General features: G+C 40.8%; 1 protein-coding gene across 7 annotated transcripts in view; it reads left to right on the top strand.

Moving 5' to 3' along the window:
• The window catches only part of PTPN12 (protein tyrosine phosphatase non-receptor type 12), a 54167-nt gene extending 34959 nt beyond the window's left edge, over nt 1-19208 (top strand). For 4 of the 7 annotated variants that reach the window (XM_035128672.3, XM_088652134.1, XM_035128675.3 and 1 more), the window contains 7 exons: nt 4904-4989; nt 7256-8223; nt 12492-12572; nt 13158-13249; nt 14895-14922; nt 16333-16446; nt 17663-18528. In XM_035128672.3, the coding sequence (XP_034984563.3) occupies nt 4904-4989; nt 7256-8223; nt 12492-12572; nt 13158-13249; nt 14895-14922; nt 16333-16446; nt 17663-17724 (1431 nt within the window). In that variant the 3' untranslated portion in view covers nt 17725-18528. Of the gene's footprint in view, nt 1-4903; nt 4990-7255; nt 8224-12491; nt 12573-13157; nt 13250-14894; nt 14923-16332; nt 16447-17662 lie in introns of all 7 variants that reach the window. The other 3 variants (XM_088652133.1, XM_088652132.1, XM_035128671.3) reach the window with 2 other exon arrangements.
• Nucleotides 19209-19607: the final 399 nt, after the last annotated feature.

The following is a 19607-nucleotide window of genomic DNA, read 5'->3' as shown; positions in this document are numbered from 1 at the left end:
GGGGTCAATTTACTGCAACAAGCTTTATTCTATTGAACTCTTTTGAAACGAAACCAAAGTCATTGTCTTCTTTTTCTTCTGGAAACTTTACTGTGGTTATTATTGTTTCAGCAATGGTTGCATAGCCAGGATGCAGTCTCTTTTCTCTTCCCCACCTCATTCCATTGGTATGTGATCAGAAAGTGCTTCCACACTTGCACCAAGGGGTAAGGTGTAAAAGTGGATATTTTAAATTTCTGGCTGTATTCCCTCGTGTCTTGAGGAATCTCACTCTAGGGGGTTCCTGATGTTTCTGCAGAAGCTTTTCTGAATGCTGCGAGGAGCAGCATTGAGAAGGGGAGGCAGAAAGTTCTGGTGCATTTGCAGTGTTGAGAGCATGTCTCATTGCATTTTGGCCCATGACCATTAGTGTGATATGACACAAGGGACTTATCTGACAAATTGTTTTTGATATCGGCATGACTTCCAATAGATAATACTCAAAGAGGTTAAACTATCCAACCTAATGATACTTAGTAGGTTTGTTTTGGAGCAAACTGCTCAATTATTCAATGCATTATTAGAAACGGGCCTTGATGATGCGTTTTCAGTTAAAATGGGAAAAAACCTCATTAGGGCTGTGCCTTTGGTTTGTATCATAGTGTTGAGTTGATGAAAATAAAGCTGAATACCCAGGTTACGTAAGGATTATTGTTTTCAGCTGAAAACTGCCCCGCCCCTTTAATTTTCAGCTGATAACTCACTCCCCCCCCCCAACAAGTTCTAGTAGTCCACATAGGGTTGAAGTGGCCTGGCCTAAGTATAGTTTAGGAGCACATTTTTGTCTAACATGCTCTACCAGTGTTTCCTCAAATTTCTTGACTATATTTTATTTCTAGACAATAACAGTTGAAAAGGATGTTGCACAATACTTTTGTTTGACTGTCTGATCCAGACAAAGTAATCACACACAGACAAAGCCTTAATCTTCCCTCTGAAACTACTTTGCTTATAGTTACCACAAAGATCTCCTGCAGACTTCTCTGACTCTTAGTCTGGGAGGTAAACATAAAATGCTTGGGAGAAAGAATCTTCTTGGGTGTTAGTCATCAGTCGGCACGCTGAGGCAAGCCAGTAGATCAGGCATCCCCAAAGTGCGGCCCTCCAGGTGTTTTGGCCTACAACTCCCATGATCCCTAGCTAACAGGACCAGTGGTTGGGGAAGATGGGAATTGAAGTCAAAAACATCTGGAGGGCCGAAGTTTGGGGATGCCTGTAGCAGATGCAGTTCAGTTCTGGAACCTTACATCTTACCTTTACTAGCTTGCCATGTCCAGGCACCTTCATCCAAGTTTGCCAGGAATTGCAGAGAATGTGGGGAGAGGGTTGTCTCAGGATGCGGGGTCTGCAGCAACCATGTAATAGGATCTGCTTTTGTGCACATATCCTGCTTGTAGGCTTATCATAGGCTTCTGGTTAGGCCCTGTGAGGGTGTTGGACTGGCAGGGCTTTTCCTGCTGTGCTGAAAGGCACTGGGGAAGGAAAAAGTGGCAAGAGAGACTTGCTGATAGCCATCTTCTGCATGAGGACTAGGGGAAAGGGTCATTTTTATTTTTAACTAAGTAGTGACAGCAGTAGGAGTCTTTTGTGCTCCCTCCGTCTTTTGCTGCAAAGTCAGAGAAGATGGGGGGGGGGGAATGGCTCCCTTCCCTGCCTCTCTTTCCAGTTCACTGAGAACACAGGGAAGGGAGGAACTGATGGTGACCACAATAGCATTTTTTATTATCATTTGACTTTTAAAACAACATAACATCCTTATTATTTGATGAAATGAAAACATTTGATGATGGTTGGGGTCTTGATACACAATTGTTTTCCTAACAGGGCATCAGTCTAGTAGGCAGAAACCTAATTTACACCTATGGAGGAAGTATAAAGTAAAATTTCAGTAATTGTCTGGAGGAGCTTCTCTTCCATTAACCAAAATAAGCATTTTTAAAGAAGTTTGTTCCACATTGGCTCTAATGCTTATTGCCCCATTTAGAACAGAAATAGAACAACGTTATTAAAACCTCACATTTTAAGAGAGCTTGTTAAATATTTTAAGCAAGGGTTCACCAAGTTGTCCATTTTCTCTTGTGAATTTTTGACAACTTAGATCGCCATTTGTGTCCCTGCTGTTGGGATCATTTATTTCATACTTTATATTTCAAGAGAAACTCTTTAACATGATAACCAATTTCCTGGGTCTTTAAGGCAAACTTAATGTATGTAGGAGATTTTGTGGCACTGTGGGTTAAACCACAGAGTCTAGGGCTTGCTGATCAGAAGGTCAGCGGTTCGAATCCCTGCAAAGGGGTGAGCTCCCATTGCTCGGTCCCAGCTCCTGCCTACCTAGCAGTTCGAAAGCACATCAAAGTGCAAGTAATAGGGATCGCTCCGGTGGGAAGGTAAACGGCGTTTCCGTGTGCTACTCTGGTTTGCCAGAAGCAGCTTTGTCATGCTGTCTGCGGACAAACGCTGGCTCCCTCGGCCTATAGAGCGAGATGAGTGCTGCAACCCCAGAGTCGGACATGACTGGACCTGATGGTCAGGGGGCCCTTTACCTTTACCTTTAATGTATGTAGGAGATTGAGTGCTGCTGCTGTGCCGAATCTAGTGGCTTCTTTGTTAGCAGAAAAGAACTTTTAATTCCTTTCCGAGTTCCACAATGGCTATGTGTGTGTTGTGTTATTTTTTCCTCTGTTTTAATTAAAGCCCAGCTATTTTAGCATAGAGATTGGCTTCTCCCAGCAGTGCCAATGGACCATTTTTTTTATAAGCCACATTCTGGTTCATAAGCATATAATCAGCTTTTGAAAATTACTGGACCAAGCTCTTGTGGGCTACACAATATCTTTTGCATCAAAGCAAATTCTTTTTTAAATGTAGGTGCTGAAATAAAATAGAATAACATTTGCCTAGGAAAATAGGCAATAAGTTGGCTGAAGAAAATCTGATTTAAAGAGGCAAAGGTTTTCTCTTGTAAGATCACCATCTGTTCTTCCCCACCGTAGATGAGCTCATCTTCACAACATGCATTATACCTTCTTGGGTTTTGCTTTGGTTTTTTTGATTGCCAGAAGCTAATGTCTTAATCCACATGTTCAGTAGCCATAACATTTGGTACATTAATTGAGGACATGACATGAAATGGATTAGGCTGCTCAATGATACTTTAATGCAAAGGAGAATGTAGCTGATGGTGCAGGGAGCATGAGTAAATCTTCGTCCTTGAGCAGTTAAACAAAAGCACTTCAGCCTTCTTAAGTGCAATTCTGTTAATGTTCTGTAATGGCAACAAGGGGTTGGATGCTAAGGCAATATGTTGAATTAGATCGGTTTATACGGTACCTTTGACTATTTCAGCAGATACTGCTTTTAATCTTATTTAATGATATAAGCTCCTGGGTCTATTTTCATAGATCTCTAGTAGTCTGCCCTTGGCTCTGTTCTTCTTTTCACCCTCCTCGTTCATCACAAACTGATTTGCTCTCAATTCCCTTGTATCTTTCTCATCAACTCTGTTTGCTGCCTTGAAAATATTTTATGCCTGGCTTATATATTGCAGAATATTTTGAGTTAACACCTCTCTATCTACCTGCTGTTGATTTTTTTAAAAACGTCCTGGCCCTGTCTTCTCTCTTTGCCTTGTTCAGACATTTCCCCAGAAGTCTTATATAGTCTGCCACTACCTCGCTAATAAATATATTATGTAAAGATCCTTCAGCAGTAGCTGGCCTTTTCACTGGGCTGTAAATGACTAAACAGTCATTAAAATATTTTAAAGTTGTACTCATAACATTCAAATCTGTTATTAGGAATTTCCACAAGGTACAATATGCTGTAATACAGTGATCCAGTAATTAATAATAAAATAAACACCTGTTATTATTTACAGTTTCAACTAAATTTTGTTGGGTTACTAACAAAGAATATGGATAAATATTATGAGAGTTTTATAAAACTGTGTACTTTGTATTGTCATGTGGATTGTTTGGTCCATGTTGGCTGCAGTAGGGTCTAGCCAGTGATTCTCAGCTTATGGACCACAGAGCCTGCAAGTGATGCTCCTCCAGCCATTGCTTGATTGATTTCCTCAGTCACCCTCTTATTTGCAGTGGTATCTCCAGGAATGCTGTCATATTGCTAAGAAGCTTGTGACCAGTGGAAAATTGCAGCTTTGGCCTATGTCTTCCCCAGTTTTCTTAGTTGGCGCTTGGTGTGAGCTGGACTTGGAAGAGCCTAGCAGCAAGATACAGAAATGCAGTGGTTTTTTGTTTTTGTTTTGCTTTTTATTTCCCACTGTGCTGCTCTGTCTGCAAAGCGCATTATGCCTGGTCTTTTCTAGTCTTTCATGTTGCATTATACATAGCACTTACTGTTGGGAGGCAGAATGCATGGCATGGCGACTTGAAGGCCTTTAATTTGATTTTAGAGGGCTCTGTGCTATGGAGCATTGGCGGTCTTTCTGCTATTGATGGATCTACAAATTTTCCCTTAAGGGGCAAAAGTCCCTTGCTTTCCCCCTCTCCCTCCCAGTGTGTTGCCACCTCCCTAACCTGACACCCAGGACCTGCTTTTTACTGATTCCTTTTGGGTCCCTTGTTTTTGGTATTATTAAACGTATTCAGATGAGAATATGAAGAACAAATGTGTTGTAGGTTATAATTTTGATTCCTTTATATCGTCAAACTAGAAAAACTCCCTATTAAATTGGAGTCATATGAAAGTATACTATTCATTCATAGAGTATTCCTTTGTGCTCGCATTTAACACAATATGCACAGTAACTCAATCCCAAGCTGGTGTATGTTTTGGTTTTTGTGTGGATGTTTCTCTTAACCTTTGAATAAAACTTTTCAGGATTTAATTTTCTTGACAGGATGAAGTTGGCACAGAAAATACCGCCAGTTCTGGAGACCTTGAGAAACAGGATTCACCTCCACCAAAGCCACCTCGAACTCGCAGGTACTCCTGGAGAATTACTCATAGGAAATTGTTTATTATGGACCCATTTTATTTCCATTAGTATCTGGTTAGATGAGCATATGCACAAGAACAAATTTAGTCAGCTTATTGGTGTAAGGCAGGAATGGAGAACCTCCAGATGTAGCTGTACTACAACTCCCATCATTCTTGACCATTGGCAGTACTGGCTAGGACTAGGGGGAGTTGTGGTCTAACAACATATCTGGAGAGGCACATGGTTTCACTTTCACCTTGGGAACATTTCATAGGGTGCTGTATTTATGTAATATTCGTTTGATAATACTGTCATCAGACTCCGGTCTGGTAGTCTGTCAGATGCATTCTGTTTCTTGGCAACTTCTCTTAGGTTAGGGGGAAACATTCCCAGGCCACATCCTCCCAACAGATTCAGTTTACTCAGTTGCAAGTTAACATTTTGCATTATAGTCTTATTTTCCTAATTCAATGAAGGAAAAGCACCCTGGCTGATGAGACTCACTTTGTCCATCAGCAGACACTACTGCTCATCACATCTCACTAAAGAAAGAGTTTTATTATTTCAGCCACGTGCCTTTTCATTGAAGTGTGCTTCTGTAATGATTGTTTACTATCTCTGTGCCTGTCATATGTTCCATTTTAAGCACTTACAAACATCTTCATCCTATTTCATATTCGACATTCTTGTCCTTTCATTCATCCTTGAAGCAAGTGTAGTCATTTGATGCTTGTAGAGAAAGCTGTGCTTAAAAAATATATATCTGGATTCTCTGTAAAATAAACCCACCTAAACCCACATAACATATTTTCCCATCTATAAGATGCCCCCATGTATAAGACGCCCCCTAATTTTTGACATTATTTTAAAGGAAAAAAACCTAGTCTTATACATGGAGAAATACGGTACTTTCTGAATCTTAAGGCATGCAAGTCCATAAATCATAGTACAGTGGTACCTCGCTAGACGAACGCCTCGCGGCACGAAAAAATCGCAAGACTACAACGTTTTGCGATTTTTTTGTAGACTCGGAAGACGAAGTTTTCTATGGCCGTGCCATAGAAAATTTCGCAAGGTGAAGCAGGGCTTCCGCTGCCACCATTGCCTGGAGCCCGACCGCCTCGCGCTTTTGCCGCCCGCCATCGCCCGGCTTCCACAGCAGCCGGATCCCCCCTCACTCACCTTAAGCCTGCCTGCCTGCGCGTGAACAGGCTGTCTGTCTGGTTGGGTGCGAGGGTCCGGCTGCTGGGGAAGGAGGGAGGGAGCCTCTCCCTGGCTCCCTGGCCCTCCTCCTGCTTCCCCCTCCCCAGAGCCTTAAAAACTTCCGGAGATGCCATGGCGGGTGAGTCGGCGCCTTTTTTTGCACTCCCCCCCCCCCAATAGGAACGCATTGATTAAATTTCAGTGCATTCCTATGGGAAACCGCACTTCACAAGATGAAATTATCGCAACACGAAACGACTCTTGGAACGAATTAATTTCGTCTTGCGAGGTACCACTGTATTGTGTGTATCTGCTAACGTCTAGAGTAGCAACAGGAGAGACAATGTGGAAATATATTGTAGGTTGGTTTGCTACATTCTATATACCTGGGTGAATGTCAGGGTTATGGACCTCTGACAAACAATGTATTTTATATCTACATGCAATAAACTGGAAAATTATATAACTGTGGCCTAATTCAGACTTCAGCAGTCTAATCAAAACAAGGTTGCACGAATCAGGCAGTTAATCCAAGGATAGTCCTCCCTATACATTATTTCAGGTATGGGCTTCCCCACAGACTGCTTGTATCCCCTGGCCCTCCAACACATGCATTTCAAATTTTGCCACAAGGGGGCATGGCTTTCCTGCAGACTGCTCATAATCGCATGCTTTATTATAGATTTTAAGCAATAAATAGTAGGTTCTGGTGGTTGCCCATAGGGAGTAACAGCATGGTGCCATCTTTTCTTCATGTGTTAAATGCTTTCTTGATACTTAATGTGTTTCTGGGTTGACTTTTATTCAAATATTGGATGTAAAAGTTAAGGGTGTTTGAAGAAAGTTCTGTTTCCTGGGATTATTGCAAAACTATAGCATTTGGTTCCTATTTATTGCATTTTTGTGGATTTTGACATTCTAACTATTCTGGATAAAATGTGCCTATTTTTTTATTGTGAACGTAATTCTGAGAAAGGGTTTTTAAAGTTCATATTCTGAATAAGTAGCTTACATAATAAATGTACATAATCCTTAATTATGGAGTACTTACACAATTATTCTGTTTAGCTGCCTTGTAGAAGGAGATGTAAAAGAAGAAATTCTGCAGCCTCCAGAGCCTCATCCAGTACCACCCATTTTAACACCATCACCTCCTTCAGCTTATCCAACAGTAACAACTGTTTGGCAGGACAATGATAGATACCATCCAAAGCCTGTTCTGCACATAGTTTCTTCAGAGCATCCAACAGACCTCAATGAAAACTACAATAAGTCAGAAGAGCATCCAGGGAAGAATGAAGTCTCTGAATGTGTAGAGAAAAAGCTTGAGCGCAACTTGAGTTTTGAAATTAAAAAGGTACCCCTTCAAGAGGGGCCAAGGAGCTTTGATGGGAGCACCCTCTTGAATAGGGGACATGCAATCAAAATTAAAACTGGCTCATCTTGTGCAGTGGATAAGACATCTAAACTACAGGAACAAGGGTCAGGAGATGCTCCTACAGATACCTTCCAAAACTCTTGTATAGAATGCAATATGCAGCCACTGAATAAAGCTATAACATCCTCACCTGAAGGCCATCAGTGTCTGGTAGGTTCTGATCCTCTGCAAAGACCAGACTGTTTGCCTCTCAAAGAGAAGGGACATGCTATGTGGTCGTTACAAGGGATAAAAAATGTACAGCCAACATCAACACCAGAGGACACATCTCCAGCTGTTTTATGTCATGGGATTAAAAATCTATCTGTAGTATCGAACTCACCATCTCAAATGGATGCTCCTTCCAGTGAATCAGCAGATCATTATCACAGTGGCATGCTTCCAGTTAGAGTACCCCTTTGTTTTACAAATCCTCTGCATTCTGATGATTCTGATACAGATGAAAGAAACTCTGATGTGTCTATGACACAAAGCATGTCTAATGTTTCAACTGCAAGTGCCACAGTTTCTGTGGCTGCTGGCACAGAAAATGTTTCTGCTAGAAAAGTGTTGCCCATGTCCATTGCAAGACAGGATGCCTCAATCATAGCCGATAAAGGTAAGCTATACCAGATGCTATCTGTATTAGAAATACTAAATTCATAGAGTTGGATCCTAAGCTTGTGAAAGGGAAAGGTTCCTCATGCAACGATTTCCTCCATCCCTTCCTGAACAACATCAGCTGTGGTGTGGGAGTGCAAAATTGGACTGAGGTGCCTTGCACAAGCACATTTTCACTTGCACATTATGAAGCCATGTGCTTTTCAGCGAGTCCATCACAGACCACACTGTTCAGCAGTGTTTCCCCAACTTTCCAGAGTAGGTGTTGGGGTTGCAGCTGGAATTGCTGGGGGCTAAAAAAGATCCTTCTGCAACCTTTGGATCCAACTTATTTCATAAACAAGAGCCAACATGAAGTGGAGTAGGACTGGTTGGCCTTGGAAACATCAGCCTTGTTAGTAGGGAACAGCTGCTGTCATTCAGAGGCTCTTTAGTTGGGGAGGGGGCAGTGTCTATTAGTCACAGCTTCCAATTCTGTTAGCTTTAAGCAACCAGCTCTCCTGCATGGGTAACAAACACTGGATCCTTGTAGGGCTGATTTTTTTAATTATTTTAAAAAACACAATAGACTTATGAGTACATTGTAAATCCCCCGAGTCTAAACCACTAACTTAACTTTGGGCAGCTGTGTTAGCCAAACTTTATTGGCATTGATCCGTTTAAAATAGTTATTAGAGGTATTGGCAGGAAACAGTAACCAAAGGTTGCAGTGTTCTTTTTCCAGGCACCCGTTACCACAGACGTTTAATACTTGTTTAGGGCTTGCAAAGCAGGAAGATGTTTCAGGAGGGGGAAGAGGGAAAAGCACACCTTTTTCTGACCTCTTGAGAAGCCTCAATTTACTGTGCTAAAAGAATGGGAGGGTGGAGGCTTTTAGGGGTCCTCCTAACTCCCTTTCCTGAAATCTCTCCAAATAGCATGGAGGAGGACAGTTCCCTTAACACTCCAAACACAATTCCCTTTCCAAGATTTATGTGTATTGTGTTCCTGAGAGTGGTAAAGGAAAGATCTGTCCTTTTCCCTTTCCTCCTTAATAAACCTTACTTCCCTACTTGTGACAGGGAGTGTGCACCTTGCTTATCCAATTCCGAGGCACTTACTAAGGTTTGAAACATATAAATTTAGTGTGTAAGATCTTAGAGTCCAGAAAAGCAGTCACAACTGCTGCTTTAGATTACGGTAACATGCTTTCCCCCTGTGTGTTTCTGATTGAAGGTGCTGTTTAGCTTCAGTAGTACATGCTTTTGAATGGAAAAGGAAACGGGCTTTTTGGCAATTTGTCTGGAATTAACCAGTCATCTCCTGTTGTCCTTGGTGTCTCCACAGAGGTGTCCTTCAAATGCAGCCACTGCCATGTGGGAACTGCTTATCTAAGACCAGATGCTATAGGGCTGGGGGCTGCATGTGTCCAATGTTGTTGTTTCTATAGTTTGTGTTTCAGATGCACACAGTACATTAACAAGCCAAATACACATTTGTTATACTGTATTTCCGTTGGGTCTAGTTGTTTTGCTCAGCAGTTGTCTAGATACTTGGGTGATGTTTCCTTAATTGTTCTAATAGCAGTATTTGTAGAAAGAGTGTTTGTGGTTTTTGTTGCGCATGCATCTGCATCTGCTCTGACCTTTATACCTACCTTTAGGATAGAAACTATAAAATGTTAGGTGTTTAAATAAGTCTCTCCTGCTCCCCCTTTCCTTTTTTCATTTCAGTGTATGCCTTTAACGTTTTGTTGGACTGTTTTTTTCCTAATTAAAACAATATTTTACTGGTGTGTGGAAATAGCTCCACCTGAATAGGTGTGGAATTGCCTGGGTTTAATAGTAGAAGGAACAAGTTGGAACCCACACCAAAATGTAAGGTATGCTCTTCTTCAGGGTTCTGGAGTATGAGCCCTGGGCTGTTAAGTAAGTGCTGGGAGAAACTGTTCCCTCTCCTGAAACTGTTACTTGTGCTATAAGGTTCACATTTGGAGCTGGAGATTCGCAGATGTAAACTAGATTGCATGCAGAGCTTATTGGGTTCATTTCCCAGTATCTCTAGATAGGGCTGAGAATGCTTCATTCTGAAATCCTGGAGAGCTGCTGCCAGTAGATAGTGCTAAGCTAGTTCAGCCAGTGGTCTGACTCAGTACAAGGTAGCTTCCTCTTTTTAAAAAAAGCATTAAAAATTTGTTGCAATGCGGTTCCTGTTGTCTGGTGACTTCCAAGATTTATGGAAGTTTTGGATTGCTGAGCACAGGATGTTGAGGGTAGGGTGGGGTGGGGAGGGTTGAAGTAGAGAAATGGAATTGGTCACTCCAAGTCCCCAATGTCTTCTAGAATCCTGAAGGTGGGTGGGGAGGTGAAGAACTCCCCTACTTGCCCTGTACAGGGATGCTTCAGAGAAGTGGGAAGGAGCAGCATACCTTCTTCCTACTCTCCAGAAATCCAACCAGCTTTCATTTGCTTTCTTCAAAGAAGCTTTACTGACATTCTTTTCCTCCGTGAACTGGTGTAGCTGTTGTGCACAGGGGAAGGGACGGTGCATGTGATCTGCCTAGCTTTGGTACTGACAGGTCTAGTGTGCCCAGCTGTCTTGCTAGCTACCGTAACTCAGCTAGATTCTGGCTCACCTGTTGTGGGTTTGCATCCAGTCTCCTTGCTTTCTCCTTGCCAGGTGTGGGAAAATGTTTCATAGGGTTTCTTTCCAGAGGTTCCTGTGCCAGACATTGTATATCACAGGTGCAGGAAAGGTAGGTGTGGTTTGCCATCCCTGTAATAAGTCACAGTGAGCCAGCTACCCTAGTTTATTGTGACACGTGAATGCTCCCTCTGCGTTGTATTATGGACTATGACTTGTTCTATAAATCAGTAGGTGTTGACTCTTGCAGTTTTGTCAACAATTACAAATCCACTTGTAAACCACATTAACCTATTTAACCTAGATCAAGGAAAATGCAGTTTGTGCATAAATGCAAGCATTGATCCAAACATATCTTCACATGAAGTAACATTTGAAGATGTAAAATTTTATATTCTACAGCAGGCATCCCCAAACTTCGGCCCTCCAGATGTTTTGGACTACAATTCCCATCATCCCTGACCACTGGTCCTGTTAGCTAGGGATCATGGGAGTTGTAGGCCAAAACATCTGGAGGGCCGCAGTTTGGGGATGCCTGCTCTACAGGTCTGGTTGCCTTAGAAGTAAAGTATCAAGCATTTATGGTCTGTTATAACAGGTGAGAAGCGTAAAGGGAAGTAAAATAACAGAGAACAGCTCTTCTTCTACTGCTTATGCACAGGTTCTTAGTGAGTTGGTGCTGTAGATGTGCAGCCCCACAGATTCTGCTTTCAGATTATCATACCTGGTTAATTTTGTTCACAATTGTTTCAAAATGCCTGTATTTGAAGACATCAACACATCTGAAAAAAGAACTTATCACATTTACTCCAGGATTAAGTCTGAAAGTCTATTCCATGTTTGAAAGGAATTGTCTACATGACATATTCATTGCCTGTGAAATAATACAATGGTGTTTGAATCTGTCCAGTCTGTTCAGCAAAAATTCTAAATGTGTTTTTCGCTGCTGCGCAAATTTGACTTTTTAGTAGTCCCATTAGCCTCAAATGGGTCTTCCCTTCTCTACTTGGGCAGTGTTTTCTTGTAACATTATATTAATACAACTTCTAGCTGTAATATGCAGCTTGAAAGCAGAAGTATAATATTTTGACTCTACCTGCTACTGTAGCCAAGCTCTGTAAACTGCTTGTTTTAATGCCTTGACAGCACAACACTATTGTACCGTATGTCCATTTAGAAGTCTGTCACATTGAGTTAAATAGGATGTGCTCCCAGATTAGCATGTATAGGATTGCAGCATGAAAGAATTTCAGTTGCCATTACTTACATGACTTTCCTGTAAAAGTAGAAAGGCTGGATCCATTTTAATCTAATGGTTAGCTTGGTTAAAGGTCTGCATCCTGTCATCTTAATGAAAAAGCATTAATCTGTTGCTGCAGTTCCATGGCTTCCGCCTACTGCAGGCATCTTGCCAAGTGAATTAATACATCAGACAAGGCATCTAAATACATTGTGGGCAGCCAGCCATTTTGTGGTTATTGTACAAAACACACTTGTACAAAGCCAGCAGGGTTATGCCCGACTGTGAAAAGTATATTCAGTTAAAACCTTTATTACAAATGATTTATTATTCTGTTCCAGGCACTCTTTTACATAATGTATCTATTTAAGTGTTAAGGTGTTCTCAATTTTTGGTGACTTTAGATGCTGGTGTTTCTGAAGACTCTTCTTCTCCTCCTTTACCAGAAAGAACTCCAGAATCTCTTGTGCTTGCAAGTGAGCAGAGTGAGTTTCATTGTACTGTATTGGTTTCACAAAAGCCATGAATCAAACTTGTGTATTAAAGGAGCACTTTGGCCAAATAGCGATAGATATTGAGGTAATCAGAAGCTGGATAATGCATGTAGTGACAAACAAATAGATGTTCAGGTAATTTTAGTTTGCTGCATTATTGTTTTGGCTTATATAGTGGGCTTCCACTTACCCTGGTTACCTATGGTAAAATGCTTCTGGCTTCTGCGTTGCATAGAAAAATACATGCACCCAGCCCTGTGCTGTGTTTATATAGGACTGTGCTCCTACAGTTGTGTTGTTCTCCCTTTTAGTTAGTTACTGGCTTTGGAAAGGTTAGATTTGGAAACAGACCATCAATATACAAGGGGCTATTCAACTAAATTTTACTTGGTAGACCCATTGAAATTAATTTCAGTGAGAAAAATTCATTGACTATCATTTTCAATCCCCATATTGTAATGTGTATTTTAAAAATACTGTAACTACCAATCTTGCTTAACTGTTAAGCTTTTATTGTTTTATTGAACTTGTACAGCATGTCTACTGAATAATGTATTTTAAAATTGGTTTTCATAGTCACAACTTTCCCCAAAGCTGTTATCCTTCCACGATCTGCTGAGTGGAGTTTCTCGCAAGACCAGAAACCTTCTGATCAACCAAAATGTACAGTAAGTATGGGATATTAGCTTTGGGAATATGCTTCAGGGACATACAGCAGCCAGGTGCAGCTTCTGGTCTTCAGGCCTAATTAGCCCCATTGGGTTAATTTCTCCTGCGAGGTTGCTTTAGGTAGGCCATGCTCAGCTGTCACTCACCTGACATCCTATGATATCAGGAATGAGATGGAGAAACACTGGGTGCAAGGAATGACCACGAACTCCAACTGAGAGCTTCAGAGTGTAGCCAATTCTTGTCTGAAAGGATCACAGCTTGCATTTGGCACCAGGTAACAAAGGGACAATTGGGAGCACAATCCTAAGCAGAGTTTTCCAATGGTTTCTTTCCCATACTTGATATCAGGGTGGCCCATGGAGGGTTGGCTACCTTTGGTTCTGGCCCTCTGACTGAAAGTGGTTCCCTGTCCCTGGGATACACCCTTTGAGGGCAAAATAACTGTCTGCTTGTTCACTCACTTTTTCTGGTAGCTCCCCAAAGTATCACTTGACTTTTGATTTCAATCCAAATGATTTCATAAAATCTTTACTCTCCCCTCATCCAAATTGTTTGTGTTTGCTTAAGAAGTTTAGCCCACTGAAGGAATAGCTGCTTCCCGTGTACTCTAGAGCTTCTGCTGGGGGTACTATTTAGGAAGAAAAGTTAGTGTGGAGGATGTGGTGGGAGTTTCTTGTCTTGTCTTCCCCCATATTTAGAATTTGCTAATCAGAAGGCTCACTTGAGCCCAGCGTGGAATATTTTCTGTGCAACCTCTTTAGGAAAGCAACTGATATTTTACTTTGTGTGCATGTGCAAACTCTGGCATGTATGCTTGTCTTGTTTTTAGCAGAAAATGACATCTATGTAAAATTATGGGTTTAATGTTTTTATCATACTATATTGTAATTTAGGCCCCTAGAGTATGTTGAAAGAGAAGAGAAGCTGTGATAAATAGGAATGTGTGGGTTAAGGCATAAACAGTTGCTAGTTTTTTTACTTTAGGATTTGAACAAACCCCTAAGAATAATGAAGTATTAAATCAGAGCTTCATTGTGTGTGTTTGTGTGTAAAATACTCTCTCACACACTTATATACGAATGACAACAGAAAGCTTAAGGTTGGTGACTTGTCCTCCAGTTCTTATTGAATGCCAGATACTGTCATCCCTGACTGCTGGACATGCTGGTTGTAGCTGCTGAAGTTGGGTCTCCAGCAGCTTTCGTCACATGCCACACTTCTTTGTGTGGTATATAGACTTACTGGCATCTGAAGAACATCACTCTTTTGAAACTGCCTAGATGTTATAGTTGCAGTGGCAGAAATGCCAAAGGAACGATCAGCCTTTACTTTTCTCAGGATTTCATTACGCAGAAACATTTTTTAAAAGTTGATACTTCCAATTGAACATAGGAATCTAGCATAAGAATATGGTGGCCAGGTGAAAAAATAGCCAGCATTCCTGAACCTTTAAAATATGCATAAAATGAACTTTCTCTTTTATACAACTGTTACAGTTGTAGGAGCTATGTTCTCTTTTTTCATCTAGGCATTTTATGTGTGAATGGAAATATCGAGAATGTGATTTTTTTTAAAAAAAAACTACATCTGAATCAGTAAAATACTTTTGAACCAACTTAAAAACATTTTTAATGTTAACAGGGATTGAAAATGGCGACTACACAGCTTGGTAAGCAATTAATTTTTTATCTTTAAAAGGGACTAGGTATTTTGTTAATGAAATGAGATGCTGAGCTACTGAAATATGCTGCTACTTGGCTACAATAGGTGGATTTCTCTCACCCTAGATGCATGTGGAAAGGTCATTCCACTTGTGTACGGGGAAGGCAAAATAGCATTCTGATTATGTCTTAGGCCAGGCATCGGCAACCTCCAGCCCGTGGGCCGGAGTCGCCCGCTCGGCAAGTCCTCCGCGCACTGCATTAAACCGGCAGTGTGGTGTGGGGACTCGCCGAGCGGCGCCAGAAATGGCGCCTGCGTGACGCTGGAAATTGCTTCTGTGCAGGTGCGATTTCCAGCAGCTGCAGAAGCACTTTCCGGCCCCCTGGACATGGGCAGCGCCGGAAATTGCTTCTGCGCATGTCCAGCCCACGGACAATAGTCCGCGGGAAAGCTCCGGCCCATGGCCGGAAAACGTTGCCGACGCCTGTCTTAGGCCTTATGGGGCTGCTGCTCTGAGACTGGATGTAGGGGACTGCTGCTTGAAAGGGGGAGCTAAATAATCCTGTGTAAGAGCGGAACAGGTTTTCATACTCATTTACCAGTATTTTTGTTTATAAATAGCAGCTGTCCTTGTGAAGGTTGTTTAAGCTAGGTTAGAATACAGGAGAGTAGCTTCTGACCAAACATTGGTTAATCAACAGTTCCTGAAGTAGGAAGCCAGTATTCTGAAAAAAAATTCTGTTCAAGTAATGAGGCTTTGACAGATGAATACCTTGATCTAGAAGCTTCATGTACACAACTCCCTCTCAGTGCAACTGCTTCCCATTTCATTGCAATCAGTCAGGCTTTTATTGTTCGTAGCCAATGGCCATTACAATGCAGCTCACAGATGGACAAGGCAACCCAGCATATAAATTACATCACAATATTGATAGCTCCACTTACACATGTCATTGCAGGAAATGTGATGCCCTTCCTTGCATTACTCAGAATATTTTTTTATTTGTCTTCCAATGTGTGAGACTTTGACATGCTAGTCTTGAAGCCAAAATTATGCCTTTTAATATGGATATAACTTTAAGGAACAAATTATTTCAGTATCAGGCCAATATTTACAAAGTTGCTTTTAGTTTTATAATACTAGGCCTTTGGAAACACTCTAAACCAGGCATCCCCAAACTTCGGCCCTCCAGATGTTTTGGACTACAATTCCCATCTTCCCCAACCACTGGTCCTGTTATCTAGGGATCATGGGAGTTGTAGGCCAAAACATCTGGAGGGCCACAGTTTGGGGATGCCTGCTCTAAACCATACTTAGGACAAAACTGGATATTAACAGAAATTTCTTTTTATAACTGAATACTTAGAATTGCAAATACTAACTGCATGTGTCAGTGAATTTCTTTTTCCTCCCCAGATCATCCTGAGATAGCAGACAAATCACAGATTGATACTATACCTCAGCTTCCTCTTTCCAGTCCTGTTGTTAAAAGAGGTCCAGCACCAGAAGTTCCAGTTGAGACAGATATTGGTAAATGGTGGCTTTTTATTGTTTTCTAGCATTTGGTTATTGCAAACTACTTGATCTGTATGTAACTCTTGTAGGGTGGCTTTTGAAAATACATGATGTATATTATTTGACCAATGGTTAATGTATCAGGAGGAAACAGTTTATTTCTTGGTAGCCACAAAATCTCTTTTGTAACAGCTAAAGGTTTAATTCATTGTGGATAAGGAGTAATAATTGTGGAAATTGCAGCACATAGTTGAGATGTCAAACTAGGATAAAAGTTTGTTAGGCTAGTGACACTAAAATGTTATACAAATTCTAAGATATACAGTATGGGCATAATTTAGCACCATTAATCTGGATGAGGTTCAGCAGGAAAGATTACTTTAAATGCAGTCAGTAATTGTGAAAATTACTTCAGTTTGTGAGTAAGCTGAGCATGTAAGTATTTCAGACTCTTAATTTTTACAATTTATTATTCCCACAGCGAATATATGAGAGGCATCTCACACGGGTTGTGATAGTTGCTTTATAAACATGCCTGCTTATTTTGTCCCTTTCCCATTTCTTTTGCTCTTTTGGGCGAGGTGCTTGAATCATAATGAACACTTGAAGAATAGCCCCTTAGATTGAGAACTTGTTTCAAAACAGCAGAGTCCTATCTTTTATATGTGTTTCCTATATTGGCTTTTCATTAGTAATTTTTCTATTCTTTTGCTACTGTAAGGGGGAGGGCTTATAGGGAACAGCCCCCCCTCATCAGGTCGAGTTCTTCGCAGAGCAGCAAGTCAAGTAGCAGATCATATTACAGGAATCAGGCAGTAGAGAGAGGGGGGGGAGAGGCTCTGACAGCATGAGTCTCAAAACCGAGTAGAGAAGGAAGCAGCTGGGGAGGAAATGACAGGATTGGCCACGGGAGAGCAGTCAGAAGGACGCCCCCCCCCCGGACGCCTGAATTGAGGCGCACGGCACCCCGTAGGGCAAGAGGGAGGCACTTTGGGGTTCCCAAGCTGTTATGTTGGGCGCAAACCAGAAAGAAGCCATTGTGAGGTTCTGACTCTGACTAAGCAGATATGTTTTCCAGACTCTTTGCACTGTAAATAATATGCACAATAAAAACACCTTAAAGACAAGGAGGTGTGGAGTGTCGTTACTCAAGAGTAGCCACAAGAACCTCTGACAGCTACATTCATTTTTTTCAACTTAAAATAGTTCTTTTCCCCTTTCCCTTTTTTAGGTTTTGGTAACCGTTGTGGAAAACCAAGAGGACCGAGAGAACCACCTTCAGAATGGACATGATGCAAGAACAAATAGACATTTTTAAATTATACTGGAATATTCCAAGTGCCACTGAACTCGATCAATAAATAGTATTCCACTTTTTATTTTTGGGGACTAACACAGTGTACATGCAACTATCACAATGGTACACTCTTCTATACATCCACACAAACATCAAGCATTCACAAGAGTGTTTTCTAGTATTGTAATCTAACTTTACTGGGGCCATCAATCTGCCTTACTACATTTAGGAGAAAGTATTACATATGGTTTATTTTGTTACTTCAAGTATTATTGCCTTAATGTCTTTTAACCTGTTACACACTGTTTATAGACATGTTAATATGGTGAAACTTTTGACAAATTGAGTTTATGGACTTTTTTGCTAACGTTTGATTACCATGTACACTTTATTTTGTATATGTACAGGGAAAGCAGGTATATAATTTGATAAAGCTGCAATCATAAAGTATTAACAGAAGGTGTAAGAAATCTCTGCATGACCTAATTTTTTGTGTACCTTGTAAATTATTTGCCCTAATGTTTTAGTAAATAGTTTTCATTTTAAAAAAAGTTGGGCGCACATCCACAATTACAGGATAGCAGAGATGAAGATTGTAATACATTTTGTAAATTGTAAGCAAAAGGTTATTTTTATATTATATACAGTTTCACTGTCAGTCATAATTTGTCCTGGTTTTCATCTAGTCATGGAGTCCATAAGTGCCTTGAAAATAACAGATTTTAGCATGAATATGTTCACTGATTGAGATCAACATATCAACTTATTTGAACTGCCAGTAAAAAAAGAGAACACTTCAACTCACTCTAGTTATCATTTGTAATATATCTGTTAAGAATCTGTAGAACCAGCTTCTAAAAAGAAAGCATTTAAGAGTGTAAATTTATTTTACAAGCCTTTCAGAGCCACACTGGTAAGAGACCATTGAGACTTCAGTGTACCAATGAGTATTGCTCTTACCCTTCACATGATGTGTGTGTAAAACAGGCATCCCCAAACTTCCGCCCTCCAGATGTTTTGGACTACAATTCCCATCATCCCTGACCACTGGTCCTGTTAGCGAGGGATCATGGGAGTTGTAGGCCAAAACATCTGGAGGGCCGCAGTTTAACCCACAGCGCCACCAGTGTCCCTTTAGTACATGGGTAGAAAAGCCTAAAATACAAATTTTCCACGGCCCTCTCGCAGCTATTGTGGCTCATTTACCAGAAGCAATGTATTTAGTGTTAACTTTGAAGTGTATACTTGATTCTGACGAAACTAAACCACCTGAAGCAAATTATACAGCAGGATGGCCCCAATATCTGAAACCAAAAGGGCACACTGGTTGCCAGATGTGTAATTTTTCTCAGCTCTTCTGAATTTTTTTCATCACTATTGAAAATATACAGATTCAAGATTTATTCTCATAAGGATCCACTACACATATGTGTTTGTTTCTGTATTAGAGAATATTTAAATTAAATAACTCATTTATTTACTGGTGTTTCACAGATATCATGCACAGGGCAGCAGTTGGGGGAACCTAATGATGCTCTAGAGCAGGGGTGTCAAACTCAAATTCATCGGGGGCCGCATCAGCAGTTTGGTCACCCTCAAAGGGCCGGTTGCATCTGTAGGACTATGTGTCCACTCTTTATTATCATAAATTATTGTCACTGCATTCAATTATTACTGTTTTTTGTAATAATGTAAGTAATAACTAGCTCTGAAAGCAGAAAAATAGTCAGAATAATGGCAAGTAGATATTCAAATGTACAATTATTGTACAATTTATTGAAAAATGATTTTTGGTAACAGACAGTATTTTTTTAAAACATACAAATATTGCCAAACGCTTGGAGCTGCTGTTCAGGAAGATGGATTTACAAGGGTCCCC

Source organism: Zootoca vivipara, chromosome 9 (assembly GCF_965207765.1).
Source record: "Zootoca vivipara chromosome 9, rZooViv2.hap1.1, whole genome shotgun sequence".
Lineage (NCBI taxonomy): Eukaryota > Metazoa > Chordata > Lepidosauria > Squamata > Lacertidae > Zootoca > Zootoca vivipara.
The sequence above is the reverse complement of the archived record's forward strand: the minus strand, read 5'-3'. Positions and strand labels throughout refer to the sequence as shown.